The sequence below is a fragment of the Oncorhynchus mykiss genome, chromosome 18, assembly GCF_057628025.1.
Source record: "Oncorhynchus mykiss isolate SJ-2025 chromosome 18, ASM5762802v1, whole genome shotgun sequence".
NCBI classification, from domain to species: domain Eukaryota; kingdom Metazoa; phylum Chordata; class Actinopteri; order Salmoniformes; family Salmonidae; genus Oncorhynchus; species Oncorhynchus mykiss.
Genome location: NC_143039.1, coordinates 50,147,002 through 50,164,794, shown reverse-complemented (window position 1 = coordinate 50,164,794; position 17,793 = coordinate 50,147,002). Strand labels below are relative to the sequence as shown.

At 42.9% G+C, this 17,793-nt stretch overlaps 1 protein-coding gene across 7 annotated transcripts; it reads right to left on the bottom strand.

Moving 5' to 3' along the window:
• Nucleotides 1–233: 233 nt before the first annotated feature.
• Nucleotides 234–14,899, bottom strand: LOC110496822 (alpha-2,8-sialyltransferase 8F). 7 transcript variants are annotated; one of them, XM_036952877.2, is made up of 9 exons: nt 14,714–14,888; nt 10,425–10,508; nt 9,787–9,873; nt 9,555–9,663; nt 9,343–9,455; nt 8,664–8,750; nt 2,951–3,068; nt 2,570–2,736; nt 234–1,442 (listed from the first exon to the last, which is right to left on the bottom strand). In XM_036952877.2, the coding sequence occupies exons 1-9, from the start codon at nt 14,794–14,796 to the stop codon at nt 1,232–1,234; spliced, it is 1,059 nt and encodes a 352-aa protein (XP_036808772.1). In that variant the 5' UTR covers nt 14,797–14,888; the 3' UTR covers nt 234–1,231. The 7 variants fall into 7 exon arrangements, with proteins under 7 accessions (XP_036808772.1, XP_036808771.1, XP_090064849.1 ...); XM_036952876.2 differs by having other exon boundaries at nt 2,572–2,736; nt 9,555–9,699; nt 14,714–14,883; XM_090208723.1 differs by having other exon boundaries at nt 9,555–9,699; nt 10,421–10,508; nt 14,714–14,821.
• Between the last annotated feature and the right edge of the window lie 2,894 nt (nt 14,900–17,793).

The window sequence follows — 17,793 nt, the reverse complement described above, 5'->3', positions numbered from 1 at the left end:
AGTAGAAAGGCCTCTTTAGTGTCCTAAGTTTTCATAACTGTGACCTTAATTGCCTACCGTCTGTAAGCTGTTAGTGTCTTAACTACCGTTCCACAGGTGCATGTTCATTCATTGTTTATGGTTCATTGAACAAGCATGGGAAAGAGTGTTTAAACCCTTTACAATGAAGATCTGTGAAGTTATTTGGATGTTTACAAATTATCTTTGAAAGACAGGGTCCCGAAAAAGGGATGTTTCTTTTTTGCTGAGTTTATTTTTGTTCATTATAGAGGTATACAATGTTCATGTTTTCCATTAAATATAAAACCACATCATAAAACAACTATACAAATAATGTATAAATAACTTTTAAAGATTCTGTTACAGACAGTCCAACATGTTGCTGTATCACCCCCTGGCTGTGGAGTTGTATTAATAGGGGTTAGGGTGTAGGGGGTTACAAGTTGTTCAAATCAAATCAATGTTGCTGTAAAAGAGAATGTATTCTCAGTCAACTCACCTGGTAAAATAAGGAATAAATAAATCCAATAATTTAAAAAAGCAAGGTATAGTTGAAAGGGTTTGGGTCCAACATGTAGCTGGTAGTGCCCACTGACTGGAGTTGTAGAAACAGGGGTTAGGGTGTAGGGCAGGGTTCGGCGAGTAAAATAAATGTGCCAAGTTTTTTGTAGAAATATATACCTTTTTAATGTTTGGTCAAAAAACACTACAATCAACAGGAATTTAGCAAAAAAAGGCTTAATTTAGAAAATCTGTTCCCAATTTTTCCCACGAATAAAGGTCATGTCTCAAAGTAATCAAAGTATGAATGATCGGCTATGAAAAGTCAACTGACATTTACTCCTGAGGTGCTGACCTGTTGCACCCTCGACAACCACTGTGATTACTATTATTTGACCCTGCTGGTCATCTATGAACATTTGAACATCTTGGCCATGTTCTGTTATAATCTCCACCCGGCACAGCCAGAAGAGGACTGGCCACCCCTCATAGCCTGGCTCCTCTCTAGTTTTCTTCCTAGGTTCTGGCCTTTCTGGGGAGTTTTTCCTAGCCACCGTGCTTCTACACCTGCATTGCTTGCTGTTTGTGGTTTAAAGGCTGGGTTTCTGTACAGCACTTTGAGATATCAGCTGAAGTAAGAAGGGCTTTATAAATCAATTTGATTTGATGAAATTACGGTTGTTTTCAAGTTTTTTTAGTTGTGGTCAATTTTCAAGGTATAAATTATCATTTATTTCCGGCCCCCGATGATCCGCCTGTTAGGGTGTACAGGGTCCAACATGTAGCTGTAGCGCCCCCTGGCTGTGGAGTTGTAGTAGCAGCAGGAACTCTTCAGGCATGGCGTGCATGAAGTGACTTGGACCAACACTGTCATAGTAATGATGTGGCAAAGTATTTTGGGATAGATCCAGAGGGAAGGGCCAGAAGCCATACAGATGAACCTGACAAAGAGAGATCTAGACTTAGAAACAAACACACACAAACACACACACACACTTAATCTCTTAAGGTAGTCGATCGCATCCGACTGATTGTGGGTTGGCTGATGACTGTATAAAACGATGCGGGATGCATACTGTCGTTGAGGCCGGTGCAGCCATGGTCATATGTCTTCTCTGTCACTTCGCCAGGTGACACTCAGTCCTTTTTTTCCTGAGCCAACTGCACTCCTTGATGGCAGAGGCTGCACCAGGTGGAACGCTCCGCAGCACCAGGTGGAACGCTCCGCAGCACCAGGTGGAACGCTCCGCAGCACCAGGTGGAACGCTCCGCAGCACCAGGTGGAACGCTCCGCAGCACCAGGTGGAACAGTCCAGAGGGAGGCAGGGTTTATCCCACACTTCTTTAGTGAAGTCTTCAAGTGGTCCTTTAGATGCTTTTTCTGACCACCTGCAGAACGACGGCCCAGTTGTACCTGTCATTCACGTACTGAAGCTCAAGGACTCGTTCAGGTTCAAGCTTTGTGCTAGCTGCTACTAGAGTCCCAGTGTTGCTCCAGAAATAACAGATGCACGGTGTATATGATCTTCAAAACAACATCTGTTCATGGCTTTTTTGGACCTCTCCTAAGCAGAGGTTAAGACATAGGTGGGCCTGGGTGGACACAGACCCACCCACTGGGGAGCCAGGCCCTGCCAGGCTCATCCAATCAAATTGAGCAAAAAACTAAAAATAATACAATATTGTTACAAAAGTACTCTTCAGTCAAAATTTCTGCAAGCCCACCCACAAATGAATTTCTGGCTACGCCCCTGCTCCAAAGCCTTGAGCAAAGTAGACTGTGAACACCTTTGGAAGGTTTTTCTGCAGTATGGCTACCCTGGGAAATTGGTCAACATCCTGTGTCAGTTCAATGAGGGGGTGATGGTCAGGGTAACAATTGGCGGTCAGGAACCCTTTGGAGTAGGCACTGGTGTGAGGCAAGTGGCGTGTGCTTGAGCCGGTCCTATGTCTTCCTCCTTTGTGTCCCAACACTGCTGGCACAAGGACATGGAAACGTAGAGTGGGGTGACCCTAGACTTCAGATTGGACAGAAACATCTTCTGAGGCAACACACACACATACTAACACCTGTTCACAGATCTCCAGAGCAGTGCTGGCCAGCATCAGACCAGTAGAGAGCCGTGGGGCTCGTTGCCCTCGACGACGCCAGAACCTGCCCAGCTCAAACAGGTAGTCTGGGTGGAAGAACACCACTTTCTGTTGGGAGCGGGCCTTACGGAGGGCTTGGTACACCTGGGACAGAACAAAGACTGATTAATGACATAACTATCTACTCTCCTCCCCCCCAGGATCAAAATGTTAGTTATCTATTTTGTTGTGCTTAAAAAGTCTACCCGAGCCCAGACCTTGCCTTAGTAACTGATAAAAAATTTAAAAAACGGTACATTGTATTGTGTCCTGTCGGGCCCATGCCGGGTCGCAGTCTCATCTCATGATAGCAGCTCACCTTGAAGCAGGGGCTGGTCCCAAAAGCAAAGGAAAAGGCTGGGAGAAGTAGATGGGCATGACCGTAGACTGACAGGGCTTCCGCCAGGGGTCCAGGGTTCAGCTGGAGGCCAGGGTACCTGAGTACAGGTGAGTTAGGAGATGGGGGAGGGGAGGAGTGAGGAGATGGGGGAGGGGTTAGGAGACAGGTGGGGGGAGGGGAGGGGTTAGGAGACAGGTGTGAAGTGGAGTTAGGAGACAAGTGAGGGGAGGAGTTAGGAGACAAGTGAGGGGAGGAGTTAGGAGACAAGTGAGGGGAGGAGTTAGGAGACAAGTGAGGGGAGGAGTTAGGAGACAGGTGAGGGGAGGAGTTAGGAGACAGGTGAGAGGCAGGGTCGATGTTAGTGGCAGTTCGAATGTCTAGAATCAACTTGATGACAAAAATCTATTTGAGTTTGTAAAATCATGTTCAAGGCAGAGACCGGTGAGAATTCATCATATATATAGATTATGTACAGTATCAGTCAAAAGTTTGGACACACCTACTCATTCAAGGGTTTTTCTTTCATTTTACTATTTTCTACACAGCTCAAATAAGCAAAGAGAAATTAAAGTCCATCATTACTTTAAGATATAAAGGTCAGTCAGTACAGAACATTTCAAGAACTTTGAAAGTTGCTTCAAGTCCAGTCGCAAACACCATCAAGCGCTATGATGAAACTAACTCTCATGAGGACTGCCAAAGGAAAGGAAGACCCAGAGTTACCACTGCAGAGGATAAGTTCATTAGAGTTACCAGCCCAAATAAATGCTTCACAGAGTTCAAATAACAGCCACATCTCAACATCAACTGTTCAGAGGAGACTGCGTGAATCAGGCCTTCATGGTTGAATTGCTGCAAAGAAACCACTACTAAAGGACACCAATAAGAAGAAGAGACTTGCTTGGGCCAAGAAACACGAGCAATGGACATTAGACCGGTGGAAATCTGTCCTTTGGACTGATGAGTCCGAATTAGATTCTAAAACCTTTTCTAAATTAAATATTGATGCCTATGAGCTAGATAAAGAACTCATAAATATTGTTTCTCACACACCCTTATTTACATATTATTTATCTTTGGTTTTAGGCCACCCTCTTTCAACAACATTTCTGAGTTTTCACAATTTCCCGGGAATCGCCAAGTCTGACACAAAGGAAAGCAGCTCCTTCCCCTCTCAAAGGTATGCTAACTGCATCCTGTGTTGCTTGGCGACATCTCATCGAAGTTGTAACAGCTCAGCCGTTTGCCATTAACCACCCGCCCCCAAAGCCTGTTCACCCCGCTATCATCCATAAGGCGAGGTCAGTACAGGTGCATCAAAGCTGGGACCGAGAGACTGAAAAACATCTTCTGTCTCAAGGACATCAGACTGTTAAATAGCTATCACTAGCCGGCCTCCACCCAGTACCCTGCCCTGAACTTAGTCACTGTCACTAGCCGGCTACCACCCGGTTCCTCAACCCTGCACCTTACAGGCAGGCTGCTGCTCTCTATACATAGACATGGAATCACTGGTCACTTTAATAATGTTTACATACTGTTTAACTAATTGAATATGTATATACTGTATTTTACTGTATTCAAGTCAATGCCACTCCGACATTGCTCTTCCTAATATTTATATATTGCTTTTAAATTGTGTCTGTTGGGAATTGTTAGATGCTACTGCACTGTTGGAGCTAGGAACACAATTTTGCTACACCTGCTACCAATACAATTTCATTTGATGTCATTGCTGCCAAACATGTTTCTAACTTATATTGAGTCAGTGGGTTTAATACTTATCTAATATACTAGCGTTTCATTTTCCATTGATTGTAAAAAAATATATATATATACACTTTGACATTACAGAGTATTTTGTGTAGATCGTTGGCAAATATGTCCTTGATGATCTATTTGGCCTTCCTGTGACATCGGGTGCTGTAGGTGTCCTGGAGGGCATGCAGTCTGACCAGGTTATGCGTTGGGCAGACCCACCACCCTCTGGAGAGCTGTGCAGTTACGTGCGGTGCAGTTGCCGTATCAGGCGGTGATACAACCCAACAGGATGCTCTCAATGGTGCATCTCTAAAAGTTTGAGAGTCTTAGGGGAGAAACCAAATTCCTTCAACCTCCTGACGTTGAAGAGGTGCTGTTGTCAGTGATGTGTACGCTGAGGAACTTGAACCACTTCTCCACTGCGGTTCCGTTGATGTGGATGGGGGCGTGCTCCCTGTGCTGTCTTCTGGCACCACTCCGCCAGGGCCCTCACCTCCTCCCTGTAGGCTGTCTCGTCAATGCTGGTAATCGGGCCTATCACTGTTGTGTCGTCCGCAAACTTTATAATTGAGTTGGAGGCATGTGTGGCCAGCCAGTCATGGGTGAACAGGTAGTGCAGGAGGGGTGCTGAGCATGCACCTTTGTGGGTCCCCTGTGTTGAGGATCAGCATAGTGAAGGTGTTGTTTCCTACCTTCCCCACCTGAGGGTAGCCTGTTGGGAAGTCCAAGACCCAGATGTAAAGGGCGTGTTCAGACCCAGGACCCCTAGCTTAATTATGAGATTGGAGGGTGCTATGGTGTTGAATGCTGAGCTATAGTCAATGAACAGCACTCTTACATACTGTAGGTATTCCTCTTGCCCAGATGGGATAGGGCAGTGTGCAGTGCGATGGCAATTGCATCGTCTGTGCATTGGTATACAAATTGAAGTGGTCTAGGGTGTCAGGTAAGGTGGAGTTGATATGATCCTTAACTAGCCTCTCAAAGCACTTCATGATGACAGAAGTCAGGGCTATGGGGCGATAGTCATTTACTTCAGTTACCTTTGCTTTTTGGGGTACAGGAACAATGGTGGACATCTTGAAGCAAGTGGGAACAGCAGACAGGGATAGGGAGAGATTGAATATGTCCGCAAACACTCCAGCCAGCTGGTCTGCGCATGTTCTGAGGATGCGGCTAGAGATGCCGTCTGGCTGGTTTTCCCTTTGTAATCCATTATTTTCTGGAGTCCCTGCCACATGCGTCTCGTGTCTGGGCCGTTGAATTGCGACTCCACTTTGTCTCTGTGCTGACGTTTGCCTGTTTGATTTTCTTACGGAGGGAATAACTGCACTGTTTGTATTCAACCGTATTCTCAGTCCCCTTGCTGTGGTTAAGTGCGGTGGTTTGCTCTTTCAGTTTTGCCCGAATGCTGCCAACTATCCGTTTTTTGGTTTGGGTAGGTTTTAATAGTCACAGTGGGGACAACATCTCCTATACACTTCCTGATGAACATGGTCACCGTGTCAGTGTATACGTCAATGTTATTCTCGGAGGCAACCCGGAATATATCCCAGTCTGCGTGATCAAAACAATCTTGAAGCATGGATTCTGATTAATCAGACCAGTGTTGAATTGACCTTAGCACGGATAATTCCTGTTTGATTTTCTGCCTATAGAAAGGGAGGAGCAGAATGGAGTTTTGATCTGATTTGCAGAAGGGGGGGGGGCGGGGGGGCCTTGTAGCCATCCAGGAGAGAGTAACAATGGTCGAGAGTTTTTGAAGCACAAGGACAATGTGTTGATAGAACTTCCGTAGCATTTTCCTCAAATTTGCTTTGTTAAGGTCCCCAGCTACAGTAAATGCGGCCTCAGGATATGTGGTTTCCAGTTTGCACAAAGTCCAGTGTAGTTCCTTGAGGGCCGTCGTGGTATTGACTTAAGGCGGATTATACATGGCTCTGACTATAACCGAAGATCATTTTCTTGGGAGGTAATACGGTCGGCATTTGATTTTGAGGTATTCTAAGTCGGGTGAAGAAAATAACTTGAGTTCCTGTACGTTATCACAATCACACCATCAGTAGTTAATCATGAAACATAAACCTACGCCTTTCTTCTTCCCGGATAGTTATTTATTCCTGTCTGAGCTATGTACTGAGAACCCAGCTGGCTGTATGGATGGGGACAGTATATCCATGATTCCGTGAAACAGAGTATGTTACAGTAACTGATGTCTCTCTATAAGGAGATCCTCACCAATGAGCTTGTCTACTTTATTGTCCAGGGACAGAACATTAACGAGTAATATACTTGGAAGTGGTGGATGGTGTGCACGTCTCCTGAGTCGGACTAGATGTCCACTCCGAATACCTCTTCTCCGCCGGCGGTGTCTTGGAGCAGCCTCTGGGATAAGTTCAATTGCTTTGGGTGGATACGAACAAAGGATCCGATTCAAGTTTTCCTCTATGATTTTGCCTGTGCTTAACTCCATTCCGTTTATTTTTTATCCTAAAAAACTACATAGTCCTTAACGATTACAGGCATGCCCATAACATGATGCAGCCACCACTATGTTTCAAAAAATGGAGAGTGGTACTCAGTAATGTCTTGTGTTGGATTTTCCCCAAACATAACACTTTGTATGTAGGACAAAAATCGAATTGTTTTGCCACATCTTTTGCAGTATTACTTTTGTGCCTTGTTGCAAACAGGATGCATGTTTTGGAATATTTTTATTCTATACAAGCTTCCTTCTTTTCACTCTGTCAATTAGGTTAGTATTGTGGAGTAATTACAATGTTGTTAATCCATCCACAGTTTTCTCCTATCACAGCCTCATGGTGAAATCCCTGAGCTGTGTCCTTCCTGTCCGGCAACTGAGTTAGGAAGGACGCCTGTATCTTTGTAGTGTAATTAAAAACTTCATCATGCTCAAAGAGATATTCAATGTCAGTTTAACAATAAAAAAAAAAAAAACAATGCCTGGCTTGAAAACAAAAATCTAAACAAATAATCCATAGTATGTAACACTTGCATATATATTTACAACTAAAAAGCAAATGCGACACATCACTTTATCTAGCTAGCAAGATAGCTAGTTACCTTAACTACTGTAACTCGCTATGTCCTACCTTTTCAACAGATCGGTTTTGAGTCCCTTAGCTAGCTAGCAAGCTCTCTCCAATTTGTCAACGCAATACAAGGATTACTTTCAACACTCGTCTTGGCCCAGACTCTATCGTTTACCCTTTTTGCCTGTTGGCTCTCCAATGTTCCCTGTTTCTTTGGGTTAGATGGGGTTCGAGCTGCCTGGGACAGGTTGTGTGCTACCCGTCCTTGCTATATTGTCATCGACGTCCCATTCATATCCATTTGAATCTCTCTGAGCTGGCACCGCCTCCAAAAACGTGTCATTAATTATGCGCAGCAGTAAATCTGGCATGAAAATCCAAACCGACAGGGAGGCGCAATATTGTTACTGTTGAATCACATTGGATGACAACTAGAGATTTTAAACAGAAACAAAAGACAAAATATTACATATTGCCGCTTTAATCATTTCTTTGTGGATTTTGATTAGTGCTTGGGGTTATTGTTTCGCTGGAAGATTCACTTTTTGCCTAGGCTGACAGCCTCCTGGCAGAGGCAACCAGGTCTTTGGCTAAAATGTCCTGATTCTTGGTAGAGTTAATGATGCCGTTGACCCTAACAAGGGCACCAGGACCAGTGGAAGCAAAATAGCCCCATAACATCAAAGATCCACCACTGTATTTTACTGTAGGTATGAGCTACTTTTCTGTGTAGGCTTCTTTTTCATGTCATCTGACCATACTGCAGCACTGACTGGTAACTGCATCAGCACTGTGATTGGAACCAGTGCTTCGGTCAGATGACATGAAAATAGAGCTCTTTGTCTGTACCTGATCATGTGTATTGATAGAGTATATACCCTTTATTGATCTGGGTCGGATTGGCTGTTATGAGGTCTGTCTTCACTCCCACGTCATAACTCTTGTTGATAGGAGCCAGGTTAAACCTGTCAGCAACAACAACAATAACAACAATAACAATCACACAACAGTACAAACAACTACGATCAGAAACAGCAATGTAAACGACAACATTCACACAACATTCACATTACATTATTCAACCATACACAACCTAACAACATTCACACTATTTTTTTATTTTACCGTTATTTTACCAGGTAAGTTGACTGAGAACACAATCTCATTTACAGCAACGACCTGGGGAATAGTTACAGGGGAAAGGAGGGGGATGAATGAGCCAATTGTAAACTGGGGATTATCACTGGGGTTAACACCCCTACTCTTACGATTAGTGCCACGGGATCTTTAATGACCTCAGAGAGTCATTACAAATAATAACTGAAAAGAGCGCCATGTACAAATTGGTGATGGACTCAGAAAGAGGTAGTGGTTTCGATAGGAAGAAATAACTTTCAAACAACATTATAAACAACAGTATTCACACAACGTTCACACAAGATTATAAACAACAACAGTCACACATCACATCATAGTTGAACACTACACAACAGAACTACATTGCTATAGATTACTACCAATAATGGATTGATTGATATATAATGTTGTTGCTGATACCTGATGACATAGTCAGAATTGTCGATTTCCGCTCCACATCTGCTGTTCTGCAGGATTCCTCCACTTCCCACCACGGCACAACGACTCAACGAACCTTTACTCCAGGGTACGGTCTATACACACACACACACACACACACACACACCATGCTGGTAAACCACGCTCGTGTGATACATTTTTCTGAGAAATGTAAGACTTGCGCACACACACACCTGAGGCAGCATCTCCCATAGTGCTTGGTCCACCTTTCTCTTCCTCTTCCTCTCTACCTCGTAGGTCAGACTCTGGTTCTGATTGGTGTTCTGTCTGGTCACCATCAGCCTATCATACGCGTTACAACATGACCACAACTCTGTCCTGGGGGGGGGGGGGGGGGGGGGGGGCATTATGTTTGTTTGAGATAAACGTAAGACTGAGCAAGGTGTGTGTGTGTATGTGTCTCACCTGTGTAGTTCTCTGTGTGTGAGGTTGAGTCTCCAAGGACAGTCCATCAGATCTCTCACCTCCTGAGAGAACAATCCAATGTCTACTCTGAGACACACACACACACACACACACACCAGCCGGGTCACTCCAGATCCAATGCAATGTTTGATGTTCGTCCACATCGCCACGATGTCAGGAGATGCCTTCAATACCGATCACTAGCTGCAATGTTGAGCTCAATTACCATCAAGTAGTCTTGCAGCAATGCGGATGAAGGATGCTCATTTTTTAAATATTTTTTATTCCCTAACCCAAAACTTAGCCCTGAACTTAAGTTTAGGCATTCATTCAGATTGGTTAACTGTTAAAACACAACCTTTGGACAAACGTGGACAAATATAGAATACTGAAATCAGACCGTGTCAAACTATGAGATCTTGTTACACACAGACACACGACTCATAGATGGAGAACTTGTTGGATCAGGATGGATTGTCTGGTTGATCTGATCAGAACTACATGCACTAGCATGAAACATAGTAAGAGCAAGTCAGGCGAGGGAGAAACGACACCTCTCTCTCTCGCTCGATTAGCTGACATCATGGTGTGAGCTGACGTCATGGTGGGATCCTAATAAAATTCTAAACTCTACCTACTGTTTCATAGTAGTCATGGTCACCAGTTTCTCTCTCAGTCTCCTGCACTGCAAACTCTTCTGGACAGAGTCCAGGAACTCATCTCTGCAACACACACATGCACGCATGCAAACACACATTTATCAAGACTCCAATGAACATTCAACCATTTTAGCACCGAAAACCGTCCCAGCACAGAGGGCTCATTTGTAATGGCTGGAATGGAATGAATGGAACCCAGTCAAACATGTAGTTTCCATATGTTTGATATGATCCATATTTTCCATTCCAGCCATTACAATGAGCCCGTCCTCCTATAGCTCCTCCCACCAGCCTCCACTGATGAGTATGTTTTTTCGTCAAGAACGCATACTGGAAGAAAGTCCTCTGATGGCTGCTAAACCAAATAATGTTTTATAGAGTCAGGTAACGGGTCACCTTACAGATCACCTGACTTGGAGGCCATCTTAGTTCAGGAAGTTGTATAAATCTGGGTAAAAAGTTCTGAATCTTGTAATTTTTTATACTTTATCATTGTTAATGGTTACTTTGAAGAATTCTAAACAATTTGTTTGTTCATTTTGCTAACAGATTTGTGATCAACAGAGACATACACAATACACAAACTTTAAATAATTTATTTGAATCCACAAATCACATTACATTCCAGAAGGTTTTAAACATTTTGAAGGTTGTTGTATGCATGGACACTTAAGGATACAGAAAGCACCTTCTACAAACAGCTAGGGTGCCCATAACAGCTGAAACAGAGAAGTATCTAGCCAATTGCATTGCTTTAGTCTTTGGCAGGCCTGCAATCTGGAGGCCATATAACGTAAGCCTATGTACATGGCCGAGACTGCCAAATGTGACTTGATTCAGGAAACTAGGCGTATGTCGCATGTCACTACTTCACAGGAGAGCCATTTCAACGTAAATGTGTTTTTTGGCAGAAATGCATTCTGGAACATGTGAACTTTCATGTGCCTTAATAGCAAACTTGTATGCCATCTGTAAATATGAATACAATTGTTTAATTACGAACCTAGTTGGTTAAGCCACAGAAGAAGAAAAAACAGCCTTCCCACTAGCCATGATTGGTTGAGATAATGAGTGGGCTGGACATGCCGAGAGATGAGTTCAGATTGGTCTGCCATGTTGCACGCTTCTGTCTATTTGAGCTGGTCAGTATGTGTAGGTAATCCTGTCCGACGTGGCATTTCTAAAAATATATATCATGTGGTAGAACTGCATAAGTGTTGCTCCACTTTCTGGAGGACTGAGTTTTGAAATCAGTGGAATTAGAGTATGATAGCTAAGGAGATCGAGAAAACACCTGTCTCCGGATTACATCTTCAAACTAAGGGCAACCATGGCATCCGTGACAGAGATGGGTAAGTGTCCATCCATGTAAGATAGTTAGCTAGCTACATTTCAGATATTACACCTTTCTAATTTTGTCTGAAAGTTGTTAAAGTATACTGTTAGCTAGCTAGCTAACGTTAGCTGGCTTACTGGCTCGCTAGCTAACGCTATGTGTATGATCTGTGTAGTAATATTATTCATATCTCAGAGCCATTTGCTTTGATAGTTATAGCCTAATGTTAGCTAGCTAACATTGAACCTGGTTGGTTAGCTATCTGCAGGGTAGTAACGTCATGAGTTGGGATTATGGTTCATTGTTTAGCTAGCTAGCTACATGTCTTAACCTGTTGCGACGAGCAATCCCGTATCCGGGAGCGTAATTATAGCCTCAAGCTCATTACCATAACGCAACGTTAACTATTCATGAAAATCGCAAATGAAATGAAATAAATATATTGGCTCACAATCTTAGCCTTTTGTTAACAACACTGTCATCTCAGATTTTCAAAAAATGCTTTTCAACCATAGCTACACAAGCATTTGTGTAAGAGTATTGATAGCTAGCATAGCATTAAGCCTAGCATTCAGCAGGCAACATTTTCACAAAAACAAGAAAAGCATTCAAATAAAATCATTTACCTTTGAAGAACTTCGAATGTTTTCAATGAGGAGACTCTCAGTTAGATAGCAAATGTTCAGTTTTTCCAAAAATATTATTTGTGTAGGAGAAATCGCTCCGTTTTGTTCATCACTTTGGCTAAGAAAAAAACCCGAAAATTCAGACGTTGCAAACGTTGTTTAGAATCAATCCTCAAGGTGTTTTTCACATATCTATTCGATGATAAATCACTCGTGGCAGTTTTGTTTCTCCTCTGTTCAAAATGGAAAAATGCACACACCTGGAGATTACGCAATAGTTTCGACGGAGGACACCGATCGGACACCTGGTAAATGTAGTCTCTTATGGTCAATTTTCCAATGATATGCCTACAAATATGTCACAATGCTGCAAACACCTTGGGGAAACGACAGAAAGTGTAGGCTCATTCCTTGCGCATTCACAGCCATATAAGGAGACATTGGAACACAGCGCATTCGAAATCTGGCTCACTTCCTGTATGAAATTTCATCTTGGTTTCACCTGTAGCATTAGTTCTGTGGCACTCACAGACAAAATCTTTGCAGTTTTGGAAACGTCAGAGTGTTTTCTTTCCAACGCTGTCAATTATATGCATAGTCGAGCATCTTTTCGTGACATAATATCTTATTTAAAACGGGAACGTTTTTCATCCAAAAATGAAATACTGCCCCCAGAGGTTCAAGAGGTTAAGAAAAGACTCCATGCAATTAATCATTTCAATAGAATGTTGATAGACATGGCTGGTAAATTTGCTCTGGTTATCTACTCCAATTTCAGAGAACTCTCGTCTGAGTGTGCCAGAGCACAGAATAACTGATGAATTTACCAACTCTCAACACCCGTTGAATATGGCCGGTGTCAGTAAACGTTGCCAAAAAAGCGTAAATTGTTGCCAGCAGCACAGTTGCAGCCACCAACACCCGGGAAACATAAAAATAGCCTAACCAGCTGTGCTAGGGCAAGTAAAATTGTCAGAGTGAGCTGTTCTCTCATTTGTGTCTGGAAGTAGCAAGCAAGCTAGCCAATGTTAGCCAGTTAGCTTGGGTGCTTGACTGCTGTTGTTAGGATCAACCCTTTAAGAGATGTGGGGCTAAAGCTTAAGAGTGTGTGAACGATGCAGAATGGGTGTAGACAAAGAAGAGTTCTCCAGTAGGTGTACCAAAACATTCAAAGGCCATTTTCGCAACTTTCAAATCAGAATAACTTTCCCATTGCTCCTCAACTGTAGTGTATGATATACCATTATTCTAGATATACAATTTTCTAGTCTACCTTTATCCAATGTAAAAAATACAATTTCAAATGTTTCTACATAACACTGAATCGATCCGGTCGGTCACAAATCAGTGCTCCTAGCTTGCGCATATATCAGAGCAATGGTGGCCCGTCCATTAGGGCGTTAGGGGCGGCGCCCCACTTGTGATTGGTCAAAAAAAAGAAAAAAATAGAAATATGTAAAAATATATATATTTTCATACTGAGTGTACAAACATTAAGAACACCTTCCTAATATTTAGTTAGATTTCACAGGTGACATCAATAAGGGATCATAGACTGACCAGGTGAATCCAGGTGTAAGCTATGTCATGGAAAGAGCCGGTGTTGCTAATGTTTTGTACACTCAGTGTATATTATATAATTCAAGGATTATGATTAAAATGTCCATAAAAGTGTTTGTGTCCATTTTATGGTTTCAATACAAGCTGTTAATTTACCTACTGCTCTGCCATCAGCAGACCTGCCACCCAGTGCTTGGATTGATGGCACTAAAGAGCAAATCGCAATGAACTGGTAAATAAATAATCATGACAGTCCATTGGTAGCTTGGGCCCTGAGCCCGACATCCATATCTATCAACAGTCAAAGGACAGCGGGATACACTAGCTGGAACCTTCTCGGCCCCATGGCTCTGTGCCGAAATCGCAAGAATGTTATGTAAACACCAGCCCGAGAGGCTTGTATGAAACCCAAATAAAAAGGTACTGACTTTGTCAGCTGCTACAGAATCACACAGTGTTCACAGAACGCCATCAATACGGTACAACAGTGAATAATCAGTGTGTCTTCCGTTATTGTGTCTCCAGTCTGGCATTAATCATTAACAACAGATAAGGCAATAATCCATAACAGTCAGCTTCAAGCCTAGTGACCATGATCACGCACACTGAGTCACAAACAGAACACGGGAAATTATGTGTATTACAGAAAGTCAAAAAACGCTGAACATTGTGTTGATCACTCGAAACTAAATCACTCTTAAATGTCCCCATTACACACACGCACATACACAGTATTACAAACGTACCTTTGGTGTTGGTAGTAGTCTATGAGCGTAATAGACAGGAGAGTTCCAGAGCAGACCAGAATGAATAGAACCAGGTAACACATTGTTACAACAGGTCAGAGACTGAATGACAGCACGACGACTACACTATCTGTCCATCAGGGAGGGAATAGAGGGAGGGAGGAGAGTCTGAGGGGAAAGGAGGAGAGGTGTGTGTTTGTGTGTCAAGTAAAATTTTATTTGTCTCATGCTCAGAGTACAACAGGTACAACCTTACCGTGAAATGCCTACTAACACGCCTTTAAATCAGCAATGCAATTCAAGAAATAGTTAAGAATATATTTACTAAATAAACTAAAGTAAGTTAAAAAAAAATCTATCAAGAAGTAACACAAGAAAATTACATAACAATAACAAGGCTATATACAGGGGGTACCGCTACTGAGTCAATGTGCGGGGGTACAGATTAGTCAAGGTCATTTGTAAAGTGACTATGCATAGATAATAAACAGCGAGTAGCAGCAGTGGGGTTGGGGGGGGTCCATTTGATTAACTGTTCAGCAGTTATGGCTTGGGGTAGAAGCTGTTAAGGAGCCATTTTGTCCTATACTTGGCTCTCCGGTACCGCTTGCCATGTGGTAGCAGAGAGAACAGTCTATGACTTGGGTGACTGGAGTCTTTGACAATTCTTTGGGCCTTACTCTGACACCGCCTAGTATATAGGTCCTGGATGTCAGGAAGCTTGGCACCAGTGATATACTGGGCCGTACGCACTACCCTCTGTAGCGCCTTATGGCATACAGCACCATTCAAAGGTTTGGACACACCTACTCATTCTAGGGTTTTTCTTTATTTTTACTATTTTCTACATTGTAGAATAATAGTGAAGACATCAAAACAATGAAATAACACATATGGAATCATGTAGTAACCAAATGAGTATTAAACAAATCAAAATATATTTTTTATTTTAGATTTTTCAAAGTAGCCACCCTTTGCAAAGCTGTCATCAAGTCAAAGGGTGGCTAATTTGAAGAAAAGGGCAGTGTGGAGTGTGATTGAGATTGCGTCATCAGTGGATCTGTTGGGACAGTATGCGAACTGGAGTGGGTCTAGGGTTTCTGGCATGATGGTGTTGATGTGAACCATGACCAGCCTTTCAAATCACTTCATGGCTACCAACGTGAGTGCTACGGAGCAGTAATAATTTAGGCAGGTTACCTTTGCTTACTTGGGCACAGAGACTATAGTGGTCTGTTTGAAACATGTAGGTATTACAGACTCGGTCAGGGAGAGGTTGAAAATGTTAGTGAAGACACTTGACAGTCGGTCCGTGCATGTTTTGAGAACACGTCCTGGTAATCTGTCTGACCCCGTGGCTTTGTGAATGTTGACCTGTTTAAAGGTCTTGCTCACATCGGCTACAGAGAGTGTGATCACACAGTCTTCCGGAACAGCTGGTGCTTTCAAGCATAAAAGGCATTTAGCGCGTCTGGTAGGCTCGCGTCACTGGGCAACTTGTGGCTGGGTTTCACGTTGTAGTCCGTAATATTGTTTGTCCTAGCAAAACAGTCCTGTAGCATAGCATCCGCGTCATCTGACCACTTCCGTATTGAGCGAGTCACTAGTACTTCCTGCTTTAGTTTTTGCTTGTAAGCAGGAATTAGGAGGATAGAATTATGGTCAGATTTGCCAAATGGAGGGCGGGGGAGAGCTTTGTGTGCATCTCTGTGTGTGGAGTAAAGGTGGTCTAGAGTTTTTTTCTCCTCTGGTTGCACATGTGACATGCTGGTAGAAATGTTGCAAAACTGATTTAAGTTTGCCTGCATTAAAGTCCCCGACCACTAGGAGCACCGCTTCTGGATGAGCATTTTCTTGTTTGCTTATGGCCTTACAGAGTTGGTTGAGTGTGGTGTTAGTGCCAGCATCGGTCTGTGGTGATAAATAGACGGCTACGAATAATATAGATGAGAACTCTCTTGGTAGATATTGTGGTCTACAGCTTATCATAAGGTACTCTACCTCAGACGAGCAATACCTCAAGACTTCTTTAATATTAGACATTATGCACCAGCTGTTATTTATAAACAGACACACACCCCCACCCCTTGTCTTACCAGACGTAGCTTCTTCTCTGTTCTGCCGGTGCATGGAAAATCCCGCCAGCTCTATATTATCCGTGTCGTCATTCAGCCACAATTTAGTGAAACATAAGATTTTACAGTTTTTAATGTGCTGTTGGTAGGATAATCTTAATCGTAGGTCATCAATTTTATTTTCCAATGATTGCACGTTAGCCAGTAGAACGGATGGACCTTGGGAGTTGACTCGCTCGCCTACGGATTCTCAGAAGTCAGCCCGACCTGCACCCCCTTTTCCTCCGTCTTTTCTTCACGCAAATGACGGGGAAAACAGTATATCCTTCTCGTCGGACTCGTTAAAGGAAAAAGCTTCTTCCAGTTCAAGGGGAATAATCGCTGTTCTGATGCCCAGAAGATATTTTGTTAGCTCAAAAGAGAAGCCCACTTTGGTCTGCTCACCCGGTACTATTAGGTCAAATGTGAATTCCATAAACTTGAATACCCCCTCGGTTTTCAAATCACGTAGAGGGCATGGGCTGTTGCACGATAGCAACCAAAGCACATGTTAGTCAGTTTATAACATTCCATCATTGATTACTCTGAGAGTTTCTCATACTGACATTGGCTGCGGCCTCAGGCCCTTTGATGCCAACCTTGGAAAAGTAATTCCAATTTCTACTTTCTCCTCTATTACAAATAGGGATAGACCAAATTGTGCAGTTCTTTGCAATCATATAGCCACACCAACTATATCAATATCAAACATCAGACATGATGCAATCGCCTATTGAACATAGCTTGTTTGAGTTGGAGACTTCATGTGGCTTTAAACATCGTAAAGGACTTGGGTTGATGCATCTTAACATTAGGAGCTTACTTCCTAAACTGGATTACATTAAGATCTGGGCTATGCAGATACATCCAGAAATTCTGGTGTTGTTTGAAACTTGGATCTCTGGGGACATTCTGAACTCTGATATGAACTTTGAGGGTTACAATGTGTTCAGAGCTGACAGACAG